This window comes from Pleurotus ostreatus (genome assembly GCF_014466165.1).
Source record: "Pleurotus ostreatus strain PC9 chromosome Unknown scaffold_4, whole genome shotgun sequence".
Taxonomy (NCBI): Eukaryota; Fungi; Basidiomycota; class Agaricomycetes; order Agaricales; family Pleurotaceae; genus Pleurotus; species Pleurotus ostreatus.
Genome location: NW_023503159.1, coordinates 2,534,959 through 2,555,871, shown reverse-complemented (window position 1 = coordinate 2,555,871; position 20,913 = coordinate 2,534,959). Strand labels below are relative to the sequence as shown.

Genomic DNA, 20,913 nt, shown 5'->3' with positions numbered 1-20,913 from the left:
GGAGCCTGATAATCCGTGAAGGAGTCCATACATAACGAACGTATATCTTACGACCCGATGAATAAATATATGAACCAAGGGAAGGGCAACCAAGAAGTGGAATGGGGTCATCTATTCATCTAGAAGCATTTCGGGGAGATCTCCGCAAGGGTGTTGTTGTCGAGGCACCCTTTCGTTGTTGGGTTCGGGGTTTAGGGAGAGGGGAGGCAGAGACAGAGACAGAGGCTGATTTGGATGATGTGGGTGAATCAGTGCGTCTCCGCTTCGTTGGTGGCCGCGAGAGGTCGCTATCGGAGAAGAGGTCCTCTAGTTGGGGTGCAGAGTCCGGAAGAGAGAGCAGCGATAGGCCCAACGGTGATTCTGCTTCAGGAGCTTGAAGGGGTCGCCGAGGAACTGTGCCCTCCGCGAGCAGTGAGCTTATAGGATGTGACGGCGGCATTTCGGGGAGCGATGGCTCCGGAAATAGCGAAGACGGTGAACGGGGAGGGGAAAACGTTGATTCGGGGCTGCTCGACGGGGATGGCGGTGAGTTTCATTGTCCGCGGGTGAATAATCAGTTTGACTTACTCGTCAGCCTCAAGATGAGCGTATTTGCGTTTGAAAGCTTCGTACTTTGTGCGAAGCGAGTCACGTTCTTGTTTGAGCTCTACGGCGCGATCCCTGGCGAAGCGGGTTAAGCCTATGAGACCGATTGTAGCGGCTGCCTGCACTTCTGCGCGGCGTTGCCAGAGGCCGCAGCTTGTACGCAGAGACTCGTTCTCGGCCATGATTCTGGCGATGTCTTTATCTGTGAGGGCACCTGAAGAGGCGGAGGGCCAGGAGTCCATCTGGTCCTCCATGTAGAGCTTCCGGATGCTAGGAGTTATATACTGGCGCAGGTGGGAAGGCACGAAGTTGGGATCTATGTTGACTGATGAGAAGCGGACGTCAACAGGGGATGGGGGCGAATATAGAAGAAAGGCTGTACATACCAGTTGAGAAAGGCGCGCGGCAGGTTGGGCAGTTATGCTGCGTTGTGTACGGCGTGATTTGATGTATGGTGTTCAGAATGCATTCATGGCAATATACGTGACCTAGTTCGGGACCGTCAGAGACTTGAGAAGCGGGAAGGGAAGGGCAACGAACCGCACGGGAGAGCGATTGGGGCCTTGAGACGATCGATGCAGATGCTACACGCAGAAGACATTGACGTGTTAGGCAGCATGAGGATGGCGCAACGGGGGTTAGCAGTTACAGTTGGGAACTGGCGTGTCCTCTATAAATCCTGGTCGCTTGAATCTGGCAACCGAGGTGGCACTCCGAGTCGTCGATCAATCTGCTGCGTGATGATAATATCCTCGCAACAGTCCCCGACGCCGACTGCATTTCCATTGGCATTTTATTATTTCTCGTCTTCCAAGGACAGACACGGTCCCGAGCCTCGTCGAGCTTCAGACCCTGCAAGCCAGTCCCAAAGCCAGTTTTCGGCACACAAGGGCCCGGCGCGTTCTCCACTTCCTCCCTCGGGGCTTTCAAATGCCCGAGTCGAGGGCCACAGGCGCTTGACCCTTTCTGGAGCTTGCTTCCAGCTATCGGTGCATTTTTGCCTCCGACGCGTGATCTCCGTGAAAACATATGAAGGCGGCGTGTAACTCTGGGAGACGTGGGTCGTCCTTGCTTTCATATCGCGTTCAACCTGACCCAGACACCGTTGGAAATTACACAACACTCGCCCGGTGCCCGAGGTTCACGTTCCTGTGGTGAAAAGTGAGTGGCGCCGCTCCGATTCCGAGTTCCGATCACAGATCACACAGTTTAAACGCCCGCCCGCGCTTGTTCTCGGCATACCCCGACATGCATGTACAGCACCAACAATTAAGGTTTGCAGTGGCTTCTGCCTGCCAACACCAAATATCCTACTCACCGTTATCAACAGCGACAACCGACAACCGACCGCCCCGACGAAATGGTATGCCGCCGTTTCCGCCGTTATCCGTATACCAACATAACCCCCCCTTAGGCCGAACAAAAGTCGACACCCACGAACCCCATGCGCGAGCTGCGGATAGACAAGCTCGTCATCAGTAAGTCCTATCGCCATTCCAGCCACCGACAGCCCTTGACATTGTCCATCATCGCTCTCAAGACATTTCCGTTGGCGAATCTGGTGATCGTTTGACCAGAGCATCAAAAGTGCTCGAACAGCTTACTGGCCAGACACCGGTGACTTCAAAGGCCCGCTACACTGTTCGTACATTCGGTATCCGTCGTAACGAGAAGATCGCCGTACACGTCACCATCCGGGGGCCAAAAGCAGAGGAAATCCTTGAGCGTGGTCTCAAGGTCAAGGAATACGAATTGAGGAGGAAGAACTTCTCAGAGACTGGAAACTTCGGCTTTGGTATCCAGGAGCACATCGATCTCGGTGCACGATACGACCCCACGATTGGTATCTTCGGTATGGATTTCTACGTGGTTATGGGACGACCTGGTGCGCGTGTAGCGAGGAGAAAGCAGAAGAAGGCGACCGTTGGCTTCAGCCACCGAGTCAAGAAGGAGGACACGATGAGCTGGTTCAAGCAACGGTTCGATGGTATCATCTTGGTGAGTCCTGCACTCTTTGGTTGCCCTATTCCGCTAATACACGAGCAGAAATAAATGTATACTACCTTTCGCCCCGTATTTCACCACCTTACCTCCGGTTTGTCGCTCGCATATTAAGTACTATTCCATGCCATGCAAAACATGTCTTTTATATGCATCACACCGAATATGCACGCTGCTTTGCTGCGCCATGTTATACACTCGTGTGGGTCCCCCGACGATCCGTAGATATGCTGCTTGTTCATCACAGGTGAGCTGTAGTATGCCTGACGAGGAGGCGGTATCGACCCTAGGGCTCGCAGTAGCTACGCCCCAGTTCTGTACATCCCCATTGAGGCTTGACTCGCACTCGCACTCGCCTTTTCCTGCTAACCAAATACAGCACTTCGGCTTTCTGACGCGCTACATTCTGCGTTTCGCGAATTACCAGTCCGAACGCCTCATTCTACCTCCCAGATCCATCAGCCCTCCGCCCGCCTCCTATCCTAGCACTACTCGCCTCTACGATTGTCATCCAACCTACCCTCCTCATTGACCCCTGGTCCCAACTCGCCACACCTTGGCCAGCATTTCTCTTGGTAAACTCTTCACATTGTGGCCACCGCTGCATTGTCCTCGCTTCATGGTTCCTCGCCACTCGTTACCATTTGCCACTGTGGCTTTGACGATTTCTAGCCCCGCGAATATGGGCGCACCAGCCACATTTCCTAATCCGGACACTTTCCAGAAACCAAACAGTGGCAAATAGAATATGTATAACTAGGACCCCCCGCCCTCTCCTTAGACAGTGTCCGCCTCTCTCTCCCATACCACGATGTTCTGTCCTCGCCACTCACCACATCTCTGCTTTCCTCCTCCGCCTCTCTGTCCCATCTGGTTTGGGCAACCGCCTTTGCCTGATATCGAGGATGCAACTGGGATCCAGGACTGGCGAACTGTGTGGCGTGTATTCCTGGCTGGTGTTTCCGACGCGTTTCTGGCCCCTTGCCCGTTATTTTGTCGCCCGCTTAAGGCCATCTGGTATTGCGAAGACCATTCGGCGCGTATTGTGGCTTCACCCAGGTTCAAGGCGCATATACCAAGGAGAATACTCTATGGACGCCTCCCCTGGATACTTGTCTCGCTCTGCACTGTGTGGCTGACTTTCTTCGGATCTCCTTCTTGCTCCAAGGCGTGTGCATTCTGGGCATCAATTCTGGACTTTCTTGGATTGTTCGTCTCCCGCCTAAAGTCGATTCCTGCCCATAGTGCTTTCGACGCGTCCGGCAAAACGCATACATACTGGTGGATATCAAGATCTCAAAACTCGATGCAGCTCTGTGTTGATGGCGTGTTTCTCGTGCGGTTCTCTCGACAATCTGGCGTCTCCTTGTCGGTCTGGTGCCATCGATCTTTTCTAGCAACTTCAAATACACACGCATATATTGGCGTCAAGAAAGTCGGGACTCGGTATCTCGGATCCTTGAGGCCTTTTCGAACGTGGTCTCGGGCTGTTGGACTTTTGGTCCTCCCTGGTTTCTCGCTTCTGTGGCCCTTCGGCTCCCAGTGCTGGCTTTTTCGGTCTTGTAATCTATCTGCTTACTACGCCCTCTGGCCATTCTAAGTCGACTTATCAAGCGGGCCTGTCTTCTTCTGGTCTAGTCGAATCTATGATACTGCCGCCTCGCCTTCGCCTTCTTCCCCAGTGGACCGCGCATCTTGAAAGCCTCAGAGTATCTGCCATCCTGGTCCTCTGGCTGGGTTTCCCTGTGCTGCTTCTGGCTCTGCGTGCGACATTTCTACGGTTTATCGGCCTACTCTGTGTCTCTCGGACTACCCTCGTTGATGATCGGTGCTCACTACTCAGTCTCAGTCTCAGTCTCAGTCTCAGCCTCTTCCGAATCAAAGCATGGTTCGCTTGTCCTTTCGGTTTTCTGCTCCCACGCCCTTGGGCGCGTACGGTACTCGATCTGTTTCACTCTTCTGGATGATTGGTCGAAGCTTCACTTCCTTTGGCCGTTATGGACCTTCGAAGAGATCTATGCCGCGGGGACTCCGGCCGATGTCTGGAGTTCGGGGCCGACTGTCATTCGCTTCCCGTGGTTTCTCCCGTCGGTGTCTTCAAGTTTGCGGCCGACCAACTGTTTCCCTTTCATACTTGGTCGTTCATTCTTGCGCAACGGACTAATCTGCCGCATTGGAATCGGTCGGTACTGGATAATCCCGCTCTTTCATAGTTAAAGCCGCCCGCCTTGTGTTCCTCAGAGTTGTCCTAGAGCATCCGCTCTCATCAAGGTTGACTTGGCCTGCATGTTGATTTCGGTCTTTGTTTGTTTCCGTTGGACCGATCCCTTTAGTTCCGCGTCTAACTGGAGGCTGGCTGCTTCACGGTGCATTTATTGCGCCGCTGGCTTATCTCTGGCCCTTCTGGTACATAGCGGGTTGCTCGGTCTAACGTTGGTGATGTCCCCACGAGCCGAAACGTCAAGCACCTCATCTTATCCTTTGTGCCCGTGTTCAAGCGATTACGCTCCTGTTGGCTCCTTCAACCGAACATGGTTCAAGATTGCACTCCTCGTTTCCGCGGCCGTCGAACTCAGTCTCAGTCTCAGTCTCAGCCTCTCTTGCCATGCGCGGTTCGGATCTCAGCGTTTCGTAGCCCCCTGTCAAGTACATCTCTTCGGCCGATTGAAGTTACTATCACGTATGTGCCCTCCGTGGGGTGTTTTGTCCTCTGTTCACCTTAGTGATTTCTCTAGGAGCTTCCTTGAAGCCGGTGAGTTTTTACGTTTTTGGTGCGATCCAGCGTACTGATGGATTATACTCTATGGATTATCAATATCCATCTCCTGCAACTCGCCCTTCTCTAAACTCCGGCTGGCTCCTGTGGAGCCCGTAAGTCGTTCTAATGAACAACCAAAACACTATGCTTACGTCCCTAAATCTCATGCCGCTACACCCGCCCCTCCGCGGAACAAGCAAGACCAGACGCCTCGTTGCCGCCGGAATCCAATGGGAACCGAAATGTTAGAAGCAGCGCTCCTGAGTAGGACTCCGCATCTAGCCTCCTCTGCAGCTAACTTCACTCCAGGCGTTACGTAAAGTTTTAGCCTGACCCGCCCCTTGTCGCGCCAGTTCGGTGTGCCCCCTCCCTCTGACTAGGATCAGCATGAAGACTGCCCATTCAATACTTTAATTCGCCAATTGTCCACCAATTGAACCAGCGGCCTTACGTCCTTGACTCCTTGGGCGCTTTGCAATCTCTCATGCTCGCGGAATTTTTATTGTCGCTCAGCTGCTCGCTCAGCTGCTCACCAAGGAGGTTATCGCGGTGTGTTCAAGATGTCTCACCAAGCGTAACGGCGCTACTCCGAAGCACTTATCATTCTCCCGACAACCGGCGCGTACTTCACCCTTGGTCAGTCACCAAAAACCAAATACTAGCAAACATACTGAGGTGGTGGCTGAACCTAACTCTTATCAATGCTTCGCTAGGATCTCAGGCCGCCATGTTTGAGCTTTGGGATACATATTCTGTCCAGACTTTATCTTGTTGGCGCATGTCTGGTCGTTTGTTCCTGAGTCCAGGACTCATTCACCTCCCGAGGACTTTGATTACACTTGCTTGCTCGTTTTTTCTCTAGCCTAGCTTATCGCGACATGCCGTTCACCTTAAGCAAAACTCCCTGCGATGGCGACATTTTTCAAGAGAGTACCGACGTTCGCCCACTCCATGAGGTCCCGTACGAGACGACATCCCTATCGCCGGATTTCTGCTGCAGCCTTAGTCTAACAACCCCCGTTACGACCCCGCCGTGTCTGCTTACTCTTGGCACTCATCTATTGAATGGGGCTCATCGAAATCTCGATCGTTTCTCGGCTGTCTTATATGGGACTGGGACCTTTCCTAAGTTCGTAGGCATCAATTTCTAGCTCTTCGCTAAGTTGTTACCGAGACTTCGCTGCTTCCTCTGGACTCCGTGCTGGTTAAAGTGCTATCACCCGGAGCAAGGCAGAGCAAGGTATGTTTTCGAGAAAACTCCGATTGCCCCTATTGTCGCTCCCTCTCAAGCACCTGACCTTCTGTAGAATTACACAGCACCACCCCACTCGAACTTATCCCAGGTCTTTATCAATGACCCACTCTCTTGATCCGCCTCGCACCTCCCCCGCTCCCTGCCATGACCTGCCGCTCACGCTCTAGCACAATTCCGAGCCCAACCAGTTTTACACCTGGCACATCCGTTACAGACAAGATCAAAAATACCTCGACCTTGTCAGCAAATTCAATCGACCCAGGGATGTCCGTGGTCCTACGCTCTTCCGATGAAGCGCCTGTCGATTTTACTATTTACAAAGCGCTGTTAATCATCTCTTCGCCTTTTTTTGCCGAGTTGCTTTCCCTTCCCCAACCACCGGACACGCCACGGGAGGAGATGAGCGAAGGATCCGCTATTATACAGATGGCAGAGCCCGCTGAAGCGATCGAGCGACTGCTCCCCTTCGTCTATCCTCGATTTGTGACGATGCCCCACCTAGCTACGTTGGAGGAGCTTCAGACTACGTTGCAAATGGCGTCGAAGTACGACATGAAAGGTGTTGAGAAATGCCTGGGGGAGGTTTTGGTAGCCCCGCGATTTGTTGAGGAAGATCCTATGCGCGTTTTTGCTATGGCGTGCAGGTATGGATTGGAGGACGCCGCCCGAATTGCCGCGAAACACACATTGCGACTCTCTCTGCCAGAACGCCACTACGTCGCCGAAATGGAACATATCTCAGCTGGAAACCTTCAGCGACTCGTCGACTATTACTTTGCATGCAGTGCGGTTGCCGCTGCCGTTGCAAGAGATTTCTCTTGGGTGATGAAAGATACCTTCAGTTTTTTCCATCGAGGGGGGTGTAGTTGCGGCGCATCGACATACGTACTCATTGCAGGAGGATCAATGAACGTCCCTGCAAGAGCATGGTGGCTGAATTATATGAAGAGGATGGGCGAGGCACTAAAGGAACGGCCCTCTTTAGCTACGTTGATGAAACGAGACCTGATGGAAGAGGTATTCGAGAAGACGAAGACTTGTGCTTGCGGTAGGAAGACGATACTGGATATGTTGGAATTCAGGGAGATCTTTTCCGCAGAGCTGGATAAGCGGATATCAGAGGTACGCCCAGTCACTTGTATGGTAGACATCCTGACGACCGATAAACCAATAATGCCCAGGTCGAGCTCGTTCTCAACCTATAGAGCATAGAGTGCGAGTTGTTCTAGATGGTTTCGAATCCTCTAGGTCCTTGCTTCTCGAATGCTTCCTTCGCCAATCCGTTGATTTCCAAGCGGACGGAGTTTGGTCAACCATGAATGTGGCTCTTCGTTACTTCCGTAACGGTATAAGTATCACTGGGCGCCCTACGCGTTTGGGATTTGTTGTCTGATCCAATACAATTCGTAGGGTAGGCTTTTGGTAGGCCTGCTTCGTTGAACGTTATGTTGGGTTAAGTTTGCCTTGTATATCGACTTTCGAACATTCACCAGGTCTATATCGGCGTCTACAATAAACGGCAGCAAATGAGGGTGAATGTGGGTCCTTCGTACCTGAGAGATTGTTGTACCTGGGGCGAGGCAGGATAGCGTAAAATCGATAATGCAGGTGACGTTATATCGACTCTTCGTGCAGCGATTTCTTCGACAGCGAGTGCAGCTTAGTGACGGGTCTGCGCACGATCAACCTGGATACGATCATGGACCTGCTCACTTGCGGAATCAGTTCACACTCGGCATCGTAGCGTGCGGCCTTCGGGCTCCCCAGCTAAGGATAGGCAATACATTGAATCACCCTAACTCGGTCTAGCGCACACGCAGGCAACTAGTTGCAATTTGGATGATCGAAGGAGGACACACCAGTTGGACCCGAATGTCCTCCTTTAACGATATCTAACGTGATGAGGCTTGGTGAACTCAATTGCCAGGTTCCCAAGTTACGTCAACCTTGACCATCCTGAATCCTGATATAGATGCTTCAATTCGCCTCGCCTGTTTTCCTTTTACCCAAGCCCTTCCACAGCTACTATAAGCACGAGCTTAATGTAGGCCTTCGCTATCGTGTCTTCAGGGGTTTTAACACCGGCGGTTGCCACACTCACCGTCTTTTCCAGGGTTGAACATAACATGGACGTCCCTGATAAGTTATGTCTCTTACGTCTTCACTTGGATAAGTGCCTTGGCGTGGCAGTCAGCGTCCATACCTTTTTCTGATCCTGCCCACTTTCGGATGTATTGAACTGAGAGGGACATCGTGCCCAGGGAGGTGTAAGATATATTATAAAGGGCGGTAGTGCACTACCGCAAGTTCTGTAGGCCTGCTCCTCCCATACCTTCCCGATACCTTGCAGACTTCCGCAATGTCGAAATCAGATTCCTCTGTCGATGAAAAGAGTATCCGGAGCGTAGGGGGTGCTGAAGCCGCTGTCCCAGGCTACACAATCGATCCCGAAGCCGAGAAGAGGCTATTGCGGAAGTTGGACTGGAGATTGCTCCCGCTTGCTACTGCTATAAGTAAGTGATGGGATCTATCTAGAGGGTCAGGATGTGATGCTGACTTGGCTGCAGTCTGTTTGAATTTTATTGATAGGTAAGTCTTGAATCCGCGTTCTGGCGAATACGTTGATGTCAATCATAACCGCTCGTTTCATAGGGCTGCCATTGGTATGTTTACTTCGTGATTCAGTGATGACCCCGTCAATGACTCCTTGCTTTCTAGGAAATGCAAAGATCGCTGGTCAGTTTGATCGCATTAGTCGAATTTGCATGTTGTTCAAACCTCTCATGTTTACAGGTCTCGAAAGAGATCTAGGAATGGCTGGATACGACTTCAACATCGCGCTAACAGTGTTTTATGTTTTTGTACGTACCCCGAACTTCTCAAACTCGACGGCTCTGATATTCCTACATTGTATAGTTCGTTGTCTCGGAAGTACCCTCCAATCTACTCCTCAAACGCTTTGGGACAGTCATCTTAGCGATCACGGTAATCGGCTTCGGTCTCTGCACTCTGGGGTCGGCATTCGTAACTTCGTACGATGGCCTTATCGTCACCAGAGTATTTTTGGGAATATCTGAGGGTGGCACATTGGTGCGTAAGGCGATTCCGATCCGATCCTTCGGACTGACATTTCTCGTGTTTCGTAGCCAGGGTTGACCTACGTTCTGGCCCGTGTAAGTCCCATCGGCGGCAATAAGCACTCATTCTCATTCCCTTGTTGACCTGATCGACATACAGTACTACCGAAAGAAGGAATTCGTGTTGAGGCTCAGCGTCTTCTTCGGTGTCGCCCCATCTCTAGCGGGTGCTTGTGAGTGGATTTCATATAGCCCACCTCTCATTCTCTAACGCCTTCGCAATGTAAGTCGGCGGCCTGCTTGCTTCTGGTTTGCTCAAAGTTGGTGACTTCGGCACCATCAAATCATGGAGGAAAATCTTCTTCATCGAAGGTAATTTCGAGGAACGCCGGCGGGGAGAAGTTGTGCTCACGTATACTGACAGGCCTCCTCACAATCGTCGTTGGGATCGCATGTCTCTATCTCCTCCCAGCCGACCCTCGTAATACCAGGATGTTCAACGAGGAGGAACGTGCGTTGGCGCTGGCGAGGATTGACGCAGACTCTGTTGTTAAGAATCAGGGCAAGAAAGAGAAGGCGACTTGGAAGCTGGTGTGGAGGGCATTCAACTTCAACGTCAGTGCTATCTTATTTTATTTTTTGTCATTGGACTAATCCCGCCCCGAAGACGATCCTTTGCTCGTTGGTGTACCTCTTGCTCAACATATCCTTCCAAGGTCTGCTTCTGTTCATGCCTACCGTCATAGCTGGCCGTAAGTGCTTGATATCTTCTGCCATGAAATAGTCTAGCTGACTGATACACTTTGTAGTTGGTAAATTCAGTAAGCGCACGATTATCTCTTCCTCTTCTTTCCTCCTAATTGATTTGTTGCGTCTAGCTGTCGTGATGTCTCAGCTCCGCACTGTGCCCCCTTTCCTTACCGCCGCTGTATGGGGTCTTATATTTTGCTATCTCGGACTCCGCCTACGAAAGCACGCTGTGGTTATGCTTGCGACTATGCCTTTGGTCGTGATCGGTTATGCAATTTCCATTGGGACAACTAATGCTGACGCTCGGTTAGTGCCTGCCTACCTAGTTTTTGCTGATTTGCTGACGAACCGTATTTCCGAAGTTACGCTGCATGCTTCTTAGTGATTGCTGGCGCAATTCCCACAGGTCCAATAGTATACGCTTGGGGAGTCGGGAATTCTGCGCCTGACACTGTCCGCGCTGTTACTACCGGCATTATCCCAGGTACGTACATCAGATACCAACCTGGAAGCACCGATCTCAATGCTGCTACCCACCGTAGGTATCGGAGCAATTGGATCCATCATTGCGTGAGTGATTCCGGTCACAGCCTCTCGATAAATATATTGATCTGCCTTGTAGCGTGTGGACATATCTACCTTTTGATGCCCCCAACTATCGTACCGGAAATACGCTGAATCTGGTAACATCTTCCACTATCATCGTGGTCATCACCATTGGGATGGTATACATCATCTGGGAAAATGCGAAGCGCGAACGTGGAGAAAGGAATTACAGACTGGAGAACAAGTCAGAGGAGGAAATCGAGCAGTTGGGGTACCTCCATCCTCAGTTCCGATACACTTTGTAGTCTATTTATGACCATTTCACGACCTGTACCATATGATCAATACCAAATCTTCGTTTCTTTGCCATGGAATGCTGCTCGTGGCATCTACCAGTCACCCACGCTTAAGAGATTATCATCCCCTGTCGACCCCTATCAAAGGGTAGTGACTATGCAGGGATGCAGGGATGGATCGCTTGACGTGCAAGTTTAGATCTTAACCAGAATCGCAACACGCGCCTTGTCACTGAAGCCAAAGACCCGCTCGTACTCTCTGAGTGCAAGTGTACGAGATCTATCTCGATCTGCCTGGACACCATGCCCCTGTCTTCTTGTGCATATGATGGAACGTGCTTCTTCTAGATGGAGATTCGAAGTTCTACGCGAGACAAACTTGTTTCACCGATTTCCACGACTTCGAGGCCTACCATCGCAAATGCGTATACAAGTGATGGGGCCTTGCGGACCTACTGGGCGTGGTGCTTACTTTCCTCCTCGCACTGGTGACCTCCATGCCCCCCTACGCCCCCAACGAAGATAATGAGAAGGCCCCGATTCAAGATGCAGAGTCTACTACCTCGGCTGACGAGATCGACCCGGTCGCGGAGAAGCTGCTCAGGAGGAAATTAGACTGGATTTTATTGCCACTTTTTACTGTTGTCTGTAGGTCTTCCTACCGTATCATGAGCAGATAGTGTTATACTTATTCCACCTCGCGAAGACTGTACGAACTTCGTTGACAGGTGCGCCCATTATGTACGACAGAAATGAGCTATCTCTTTGACAAGCGAATCGCAGGACTGCGATTGGTACGCCCTCTTTCAATACCCCCACCGTGACCATATAGACATTGATTGTATTTGGGATTAGGCAATGCAAGGATCGCTGGTACGCCATCCAACGTCTACAGGTTACCTTGGGGTTACTCATTGCTGATAGGCCTCGAGAAAGACCTCGGCATGAAAGGTTTCGACTATAATATTTCTTTGACAATATTTTACATTTTCGTATGGCGAAGTTTCCAGTTTTCCATGCCCAGCTTTACTAACTCATTCGGTGTAGTATATCGCCGCAGAGATCCCCTCGAATCTTGCCCTCAAGCGTTTTGGATCCATGTGGCTGGCGGCGATGATTACCAGCTTTGGCATCGTTTCTATTGGAACGGCTTTCGTCAAATCTTATACTGGCTTGATCATCACTCGCGTTTTCCTTGGGATTGCCGAAGGAGGGACTTTAGTGAGGCATTTCCAAATTCAGCAGGGGTTTGCACTCTTGGGCTAACATTGTTTCAGCCTGGTCTTACCTACATCATGTCTCGGGTAAGATTCAGCTCACTTGAGTGACAGCCTTTCGGGGTTTCCTGATTATAGCCTTAGTATTACCGCCGCTCAGAACTCGTCCTTCGTGTGGGTATATTCTTTGGTATCTCGCCGCCCCTAGCCGGTGCATGTAAGTGCTTGTATACCATGCTCCGTGGTTAATCTCACTATCATGAAGTTGGTGGTCTCCTTGCTTCTGGCTTATTGTCGGTTGGAGATTTTGGGATGGTCACTTCTTGGCGGAAGGTATTTTTCATTGAAGGTAAGACCCCATATTTCGCTGACAATTGAGTACTTACGACCCAAGGAATCATAACGACGGGTTTTGGGTTACTATGTTTCTTAATCATCCCAACTGATCCTCAACGCACCCGGATTTTCACGCCTGCCGAGCGAGCTTTGGCTTTGGCTCGCATCGACGCAGACCAAGCCGTTCGAACCAATGGGCGCAAGGAATCTACCACTCTTCGCTTAGTATGGAGGTCTTTCAACATCAACGTATGTGTAGCGCAGAAACATTTTTGGCGTACGTTTGACCAACCTATTAGACCATGATCTGTACGGTTGCATATGTCATGATCAACATCTCCTTCCAAGGACTCAGTCTCTTCATGCCTACCGTGGTGGCTACCTGTAAGTAACTAGGTTCAGTGTAATGTTCTATTCTAATGGCTATCCTTAGTGGGTCACTTTAGTGAGCATGTTCTTTTCCTCGGTTTGTCTCTGTACTTACGTAGCGCCATGTTTCAGCGGTTGTTGAGTCTCAGCTGCGTACCGTGCCTCCTTATCTTGTTGGCGCAGTCTGGGCTGTTGTTGTTACCTACGTTAGCTTCCGAGTCAGAAAGCGCGGTATCCCTATCATATTTTCCTGTCTGCTAGTGGTCTTGGGGTATGCTTTGGCTGTCGGGACGAAGAACTCCCACGCACGGTAAGATACTCGTTTTGTTGTATTTTTATCATCTTCAATGCGTCATACAGGTATGCGGCTTGCTTCCTATCCATCGCGGGCGCCTCCCCGACCGGACCCTTGCTGATAACATGGGGAACAGATAACGCAGCCCCCGACACAATCCGTGCGGTGACGACCGCTATTATTCCAGGTGCGTAAGCTGTTCGAATGATCATGGTTCGACAACTTCAACATACCCTGTGCAGGTGTTGGTGCCCTCGGCTCCATAATAGCGTAAGTTTTGTTTGATCAGCACTTATGCCTACTCATATGTGGCCTAGTGTATGGACCTACTTGCCTCAAGACGCTCCAAATTACCACAACGGCAATTCGCTCAACCTTGCTACCAGCATCTTCGTGTGTTTGTTGGCGCTGATTGGGATCCTCTATATACGATGGGAAAATGGGAAGCGGGCTCGGGGAGAGCGCGACTATCGGATAGAAGGAAAAACTCAGGAGCAGCTAGAGAATCTGGGCTACCTCCACCCTCGATTCCGATACCAGATATGACTTCGTCTGTGGTCACAACGTGTTGGTTCTAGTCAAGTTCCGGTGATAAGTGTTCATACGGCCTATGTGTATAAATATCTGTGGTCTCAGAATGCGGCACCTTGAAGGTTATTCCACTCAACGATGCTGCCAAGGTCCCACATATACTATCCTCGTTGTACTCCACTTGTGCAGTCCTATTTTGTCTCCGCCGCTGACCGGGTCGGGTCCTATATTTACGAGCATCGTTTACTGATTTATTGGAGAAGGTAGATGCAGTCTTGATTCTTTTGCCTGTACCTTATCTTATCTTTATCACACCGTCGTCATCTCGGACCCCAGGTTTAATCACCGTCCAGTTAAACCCTTGGGCATGTAGACTAAGTAAAGCATCAGTGATCGAATGGGTGTAAGTAAGGAATACTAACAGATGCGAGTGTTCTTGTTCATCTACGCGACGTTTCTCCATCAGCATAACTTCTCAACAAGGACGTTCGTCTGCTGTAGGCCTCCTTCAGCCGTCATCACCAAGGTCACACTTGTATCGATGCACGGAATCAATTCCTCCCTATCACTGGCAATTCCAAGAGCTCACTGCACAGCTACATACAATCAACCCGGAGTCTCCATTACTCCACTAAGACCACATAACATCCTAGTTCAGATCGATCTGCAGACATGATACGAATGAGGGCTCGATCCACCGAGATATGTTCAACAGCTACCTATGTATCAACTGCGAGGCCGCTGAATCCTAGTTTTTTAGGCTATGGGCTTTGGCTACAGAGCATGAACGAATGGGCGCTTAACGTGAAGGGGCTACGGCAAACTTTCTCGTGAAACTTGCAGTTTGACTTTGAACCAGAACACCGGACGTCTTGATAAAACGTTCCCCTTAGTACATATGCTGCCTTTTTGATGACCTGGTCACTACGCACATCCCTGATATGAATGCCCCGCCGAAGGATACTGGTGCTCTTCCTTTTGGACTTCTTGTAGCAGTCGGTCCTTTCTAAGAAACTTCATTGAAGAAGCGACAACACAAAACAATACCTGACCCGAGCATTTGCATGGAGACCGTTGAACCATTTAGAACACTGCGTCTTTCTTGTCACGACGTGAGTAATATGAAGGCCTCGTCGAGGAACGGCAAAGGTACGTGATCCGTGAATCAACCATATGCTCGTTGTTTCCGCTGACGATGTTGCTATATGACAGTGTCGCGGTGTGTGATAATGTCATGCCTTTCACTTACGACCAGGCCCTCAGACCCAAGGGCTGATTGACTCAGTTGACATCCTTGGAGGTCATTGCGCGCCGATGTTTCATTGTCGCAGCAATTTTGCCTCGGCGAAACCGTTTTTGGATTCGAGAAGTCAGGTACGCGATATATCTGAACTCAGCGACGACCGAGGGAGGACGAGGACCGACGCAATGGATCATCGACAGGCTCTGTTAGTGCTCATGTTAACCATGTTTTCGCGTTATATAAACCTCGGAGGTCGTTTCAGCTTCGACAATCACTCAACTTCGTTAACTAAACCATGCTTCAGACAACCCGTCTAGCATCCTTACTCGCACTCCTACCTCTGGCATATGCTGCTCTTGGGCCTCGTACTGAAATAGTACTCACCAATGAGGTTGTTGCACCCGACGGTTTCCCCCGATCGTATGTCAATTGAATATGTATCGTATCTGCGCAGCTTACCGATCCCATTTTCTCGCAGAGCAGTCCTGATCAACGGGGGTGGTAAGGGCGTCCAGCCCGGACCCCTTATCCAGGGTAGGGTGGTGAGGCTCATCCACTGGATCAAAAGATTAGATAACTGACATCAGAGTTAGGGAGACACGTTCAAAATCAATGTTGTCAACAAACTACAAGACAAGACGATGCCCACGAGCACGAGTATTGTACGTGCAATCTTCACTCGTTGCTTGAGCATTTCTCACCTATGTGTTTAGCATTGGCATGGATTACTGCAGCGCGGAACCAACTGGGCTGATGGTGAGTATATTACGAGCAGTTTGAAGTGTCGCCATGCTCATATATTGGGTCGCCAGGCCCTGCATTCGTGACACAGTGTCCGATTGTTCCCAATGAAGCGTTTGAATATGCTTTCAAAGCTTCACACCCTGGTACATTCTGGTACGTATCTGGCAATACGCGACACGTACGATAAGTAACTCTCGTGAAGGTATCATTCACATCTGTCTACACAATACTGCGATGGCGCCCGTGGCCCAATGGTAGTGTATAATCCACGAGATCCTTACGCAAGATTTTACGATGTTGACGACAGTACGAGCGCGACTGGGGCAAATATCTATAGCTGATTGCTGATATCGTGGCTTTAGGCTCCACAATCATCACTCTCGAAGATTGGTATCACGTCCCTTCTCTCCAAGTTCAAGGAGTTCCCACTCCTGACAGCACACTCATCAACGGCCACGGACGCTCAAAGGATGGACCAAAAATGCCTCTCAGTGTAATAAATGTTGAACACGGGAAACGATATCGTATCCGCCTCGTTTCGATGGTCTGCGACCCCAACTACAGATTCTCCATTGATTCGCATACGATGTTCATCATCGAAGCGGATGCCGATTACACGCAAATGGTGGAGGTTGATAGCCTCCAGATCTTCGCAGGTGGGTTTACCAATCTTGCAGTGGGCTTCATTGTGCTAATCATGACGCAGGACAACGGTACTCCTTCATTCTGCATGCAACGCAAAACGTAGGAAACTATTGGATTCGTGCTAATCCTAATGTCGGTGCACAAGGATTTGACGGCGGCATCAACTCCGCCATCCTACGATACAAGGGTGCTCCATGCGAAGAGCCAACCTCTATACAAACCAACAGCACACGACCCCTACTTGAGACTGATCTACACCCCTTGTACGACCCCAAAGCACCTGGTCGACCTGTCCCTGGCGGTGCAGATGTCGTCATCGACCTAGCAACTGCATTCAACCTCACATCTGCGTTATATACTGTCAACAATAAGACCTTCGTCCCGCCAACACTCCCGGTACTCCTACAGATTCTCTCGGGCGCTCATAGCGCGCAAGAATTACTTCCTACTGGCAGCGTGTACACTCTTCCTAGGAACAAGGTTGTGGAGCTGACACTTCCCGGCGGAGCTATTGGCGGTCCAGTACGTATCAACAACCCAGCACCACCACTTAACACTAATTGTGATCCTACTCTTTCACAGCATCCTATCCATCTTCATGGCGTACGTCTTGTTATTTCCAACCTTAGATCATTCACTTACCCACCATTATGATTGCGCAGCACCTCTTCTCGGTTGTTCGGAGCGCCGGCAACTCCACATACAACTTCGATAACCCTGTCCGCCGCGACGTAGTCTCCAATGGCGTTGCAGGAGACCTCGTAACCATCCGCTTCGTCACAGATAACCCAGGTCCTTGGCTCCTCCATTGCCACATTGACTGGCACTTCGAGCTGTACGTGTTTCTCTGCTTGTCACTTATAGCGTCTGGCTGACGTGCTTCTCTCAAGTGGATTCGCAGCAGTCTTTGCTGAAGATCCCCAAGGGACAAAGATAGCCAACCCTGTACCAGGCAAGTTCCACCCTCCACGAGAATACGACGTGCAACTTACTCTACTACAGCGGCGTGGTCGAAGCTATGCCCTGCGTACGAAAAGTATGCTTCAAAACCTGAGAAACTTAGTATGGGAAAGAATCCCATGCATCGTAGGCCTGGGCATTGATAAGGATACCTCTTCACGGACATCATGCTCTGTTTTCTTTTGGGTTAGAGCGACTATATTGTGTATGTAGAATCAGTTAATGTTACACTAGACACACTGGGGCACATCCGTAGAGTTCGAATAATACAAACAATCATATAGTGGTTGGATGGGCTATTTGCTCTTTAATCTGTTTAGACCAACGCATTGCTCAAGGTACCGGTGAAGTCCCTCAACACTTGTAGCAATAGCACCAACCACACCATCAGGCCTGATGGCAGCGACTGTGATTGCACCAGATTTAGTTCCGTAAGCCGAGTTCGCGTGATGCATGCTATCCCTGAGGACTAAACAGTCGATGTCGAATGATTCGGAGCCGGAGCTGGGTAGGATGATGACACGCTGTATAGTTTCAGCTGGATATTCTTTCAACGCTTCGGCGACGGGCAAGGCACCATCACACTGTGCAGAAAATATGAGGACCGTATGGCATGCCACGGAAAATAAGTCGAATAGGCGCATGGCTTTGGATGCGTCATGCATGTTGAACAAGGCCGACGCGTCGGGGGCTCGGTCACCGGCTCTCAACGCTTCGCTTCGTCCGTATGGGTTCCTTGCCGAGTTGGCTTGGGCACTCTGGCGTTCATCAAAAACGTAGGGCGTCTCTCTGTAGTTTACGCCTAGCTGGTCCTGCAAGCCGCCTCTGTCCCATATATCCGCAGGGTCTGTTCCTGCTTTGAATAGCCGGGTGTGGAGGTCCAGCGCGATCTGTAGCATCCCTTCAATTACTGGAAGGCGTTCCGCGTCGTACGAATCCAAAAGTTCCGGTTTAGCCAAGCCTTTGATGACGAGGGCTAGCTTCCAACCAAGATTAAACTGATGGGAATGTTGGTAATTGACGTCACCGGGTAGTGAATGGTGCTCACCGCGTCTTGGACGCCAGAATTCATGCCCTTACGACACGTTAATACATCACGGTGACAAGGAAATCAACCGTATTTACCTGTGCGCCTGTGGGGCTGTGAATATGAGCAGCATCTAGGCGTGGGCGTAAGCGAGGCACAAGTGATACAGGATCGGAAATGACCTCCAGCAATGAATGCTCTGCCTTTACGGAACGAAGTAGCCATCCGAGAATGTGGTCTAGAAGCACCGTCGTTATCTTTTGTCTCCGTTTGATATTCACCGGCACTTACGTGTACTTCGAAATGAAATCAAGCTCGCCATATTCAATATCGGACACTCCAGTTACCCTGCTGATAAATTTCATGATGCTCTCTCGATCCGTCAGCCTAGGCAAGCCTGCATTGACTCCTGTGATGATGAAGTTGAAGAGGTCAGGGTTTTCTTTCTGAGCAGGTCGAAGAGATAGCCTATACATATATGAAATGAATCAGTGGCTCTAAATATCTCAGACAAAGGCCTACATCATCGAATGGCCTTCGCCCCATACATGCCAAAACTAGTGGACCAGGTAAGAAAAGAGCCTGGAAACGGGGAAGTTTTGAAGAAACACCTACGTTATTTTTTATGCCTCGAGAAATATGTATATCGCCTATTACCATATGCTCTGCTCTCGTCTCCCCCACGAAGGCCAACCCCGCCCCTTTGCGTACGACACTATGCGCGCCGTCCGCTCCAACAATGTACACGAAGTCAGCTGTCTCCATCTCCTCGGCACCATCCTTGAGACGTAACATCTTCGCGGTAACATGATCTGCGAACTGCTCAAATGAGGACAGCCTGACGGAGTAGTCAACGGTCACTCCATGCTTCCGCAAATGAGAAGTGAGGATCTCCGATTGTCTGTCCGACCCAAGCAATATTAATTTAGTCTTAAGCACGTACGCACGATCAGCGGACGTTTACTTGGTAGGAGCGCGGGTCAACGTACGATAGGGAAGGGGTCAGAAGGTTCTGCGTTCTTGCGGAGCATGTCAAAAGTCTTGGATGGGATTGGGGTCCCTACTGGGTACGCCCTCATCAATGGCGCCGGAGAGGCAATCTCCAGAATGTCAGGCAAAACGTCGAGAAAATGATGCGCCTCTAACGTTCGCGGCTAAATAATTTGCAGCGTAAGTTGAGCCACCGTCCATAGCGATACAACAGACCTACCTGGATAGCCGCGCCTCGCTGCCCAACATTCGGTTTAGCTTCTTTCTCGATTATTCGGACGTTGACTCCCTGTTTTGCGAGAGACAGCGCCAGTACAAGGCCTACAGGCCCGGCTCCAACCTATGAACGTAATATGTCAAGTGAGGTGAGCATGATGAGCATGGTAAGCAATCAAGCAACATACGACTAGGATCGAGGGTGACTGCATTGAAATCGCTCTGCTAGAACGCTCACTTCGCACGAGGCTCGCAGCACAGCGGCCCGCTCTATTTCAACGGTTTCATGGCCCTCCAGCGGTCTCACAATGGCAATGAGATTCCGTTGTAGCATCAGGTTTCCACGCTCCAAAAATAATGAAGGAGGGTCACCAGTCGCACGTAGGCCTCAAGGAAGGTTTATCCATGGCATTATCGAGTTAAGGCCTTAGAGGCCGTTAGCACGAGGGGGCAACTGCATTGTAATTCCATGGTGATCAGTAAGATCCACACTGCATGTACTGAGTGAGTCTGACACTGACCAAGTTGATTGTACACGGGTTGCCCATCGCAGCAGTCGCAGCAAAAATGTGTACGTCCGTATATGTACTACGTGGCTCTGGTGCTCGTACCATCAGGAGGGTCTACGTAACATGAAACGAGCAGCGAACGAACATCGCGTCGCATCAACTGCAATGAGGCGCTAATTCATGTTCAGGGGCTCCAAGTATAATTATTTGAAAAGGTATATATTGTCGAGACGAACGGGAATATCTAATCTGCGTAAGATGTAAAGATCCGTGTCCGCGTCCATGTCCGATATCAAAGGGGCGTATGCGGGTAACATGCTGCCTACTGGGTATGTTTAACCACATCAATGAATCGTGCCGGTCATACGGTCTCATTCGGTGATCGTAGTAACAATGCTGGTGATCAAGTCGTGAAGTTCATGGGCGTGTACGTGAAAAGCGTGGGACTGTTCAATGGGGGAGTTGCGGGTACGTGGAGGATGGGAGGTAGAAGGGATGTCGGATGACGGGAGGAGTTATGGCGAATGGGTGTATCGTTTGTCCGTGATGAATTTCGTGCAGAG

General features: G+C 50.4%; 7 protein-coding genes across 7 annotated transcripts; 5 read left to right on the top strand and 2 right to left on the bottom strand.

The window, feature by feature from the left end:
• Positions 1-115: 115 nt before the first annotated feature.
• On the bottom strand, positions 116-1,204 carry PC9H_006691 (uncharacterized protein; the record flags this gene model as incomplete). The annotated part of the gene is made up of 4 exons (XM_036776235.1): positions 116-506; positions 568-910; positions 972-1,073; positions 1,126-1,204. The coding sequence occupies 4 exons, from the start codon at positions 1,202-1,204 to the stop codon at positions 116-118; spliced, it is 915 nt and encodes a 304-aa protein (XP_036632254.1).
• Positions 1,205-1,945: 741 nt separating this feature from the next.
• RPL11 (60S ribosomal protein L11) lies at positions 1,946-2,637 on the top strand (the record flags this gene model as incomplete). Its single annotated transcript, XM_036776234.1, has 4 exons — positions 1,946-1,948; positions 2,000-2,063; positions 2,126-2,583; positions 2,632-2,637. The coding sequence occupies 4 exons, from the start codon at positions 1,946-1,948 to the stop codon at positions 2,635-2,637; spliced, it is 531 nt and encodes a 176-aa protein (XP_036632253.1).
• Positions 2,638-6,743: 4,106 nt separating this feature from the next.
• Positions 6,744-7,804, top strand: PC9H_006689 (uncharacterized protein; the record flags this gene model as incomplete). Its single annotated transcript, XM_036776233.1, has 2 exons — positions 6,744-7,721; positions 7,781-7,804. 2 exons carry the CDS (start codon positions 6,744-6,746, stop codon positions 7,802-7,804), a joined length of 1,002 nt encoding a protein of 333 aa, XP_036632252.1.
• Positions 7,805-8,958: 1,154 nt separating this feature from the next.
• PC9H_006688 (uncharacterized protein) lies at positions 8,959-11,277 on the top strand (the record flags this gene model as incomplete). The annotated part of the gene is made up of 16 exons (XM_036776232.1): positions 8,959-9,112; positions 9,167-9,188; positions 9,252-9,262; positions 9,318-9,335; positions 9,393-9,460; positions 9,516-9,689; positions 9,746-9,772; positions 9,837-9,909; positions 9,965-10,048; positions 10,101-10,291; positions 10,344-10,428; positions 10,486-10,497; positions 10,555-10,732; positions 10,789-10,910; positions 10,969-10,996; positions 11,049-11,277. 16 exons carry the CDS (start codon positions 8,959-8,961, stop codon positions 11,275-11,277), a joined length of 1,476 nt encoding a protein of 491 aa, XP_036632251.1.
• Positions 11,278-11,765: 488 nt separating this feature from the next.
• Positions 11,766-14,031, top strand: PC9H_006687 (uncharacterized protein; the record flags this gene model as incomplete). The annotated part of the gene is made up of 14 exons (XM_036776231.1): positions 11,766-11,916; positions 11,975-11,996; positions 12,164-12,260; positions 12,316-12,489; positions 12,546-12,572; positions 12,630-12,702; positions 12,751-12,834; positions 12,880-13,070; positions 13,121-13,205; positions 13,255-13,266; positions 13,323-13,500; positions 13,551-13,672; positions 13,728-13,755; positions 13,803-14,031. 14 exons carry the CDS (start codon positions 11,766-11,768, stop codon positions 14,029-14,031), a joined length of 1,473 nt encoding a protein of 490 aa, XP_036632250.1.
• A 1,523-nt stretch (positions 14,032-15,554) lies between these two features.
• On the top strand, positions 15,555-17,702 carry LCC5_3 (laccase; the record flags this gene model as incomplete). The annotated part of the gene is made up of 12 exons (XM_036776230.1): positions 15,555-15,679; positions 15,738-15,801; positions 15,853-15,921; positions 15,973-16,015; positions 16,072-16,156; positions 16,206-16,309; positions 16,366-16,659; positions 16,710-17,170; positions 17,231-17,251; positions 17,311-17,483; positions 17,539-17,604; positions 17,651-17,702. 12 exons carry the CDS (start codon positions 15,555-15,557, stop codon positions 17,700-17,702), a joined length of 1,557 nt encoding a protein of 518 aa, XP_036632249.1.
• Positions 17,703-17,904: 202 nt separating this feature from the next.
• PC9H_006685 (uncharacterized protein) lies at positions 17,905-20,053 on the bottom strand (the record flags this gene model as incomplete). The annotated part of the gene is made up of 10 exons (XM_036776229.1): positions 17,905-18,606; positions 18,657-18,683; positions 18,734-18,768; positions 18,818-18,873; positions 18,927-19,103; positions 19,158-19,192; positions 19,251-19,565; positions 19,625-19,789; positions 19,846-19,965; positions 20,030-20,053. 10 exons carry the CDS (start codon positions 20,051-20,053, stop codon positions 17,905-17,907), a joined length of 1,656 nt encoding a protein of 551 aa, XP_036632248.1.
• Positions 20,054-20,913: the final 860 nt, after the last annotated feature.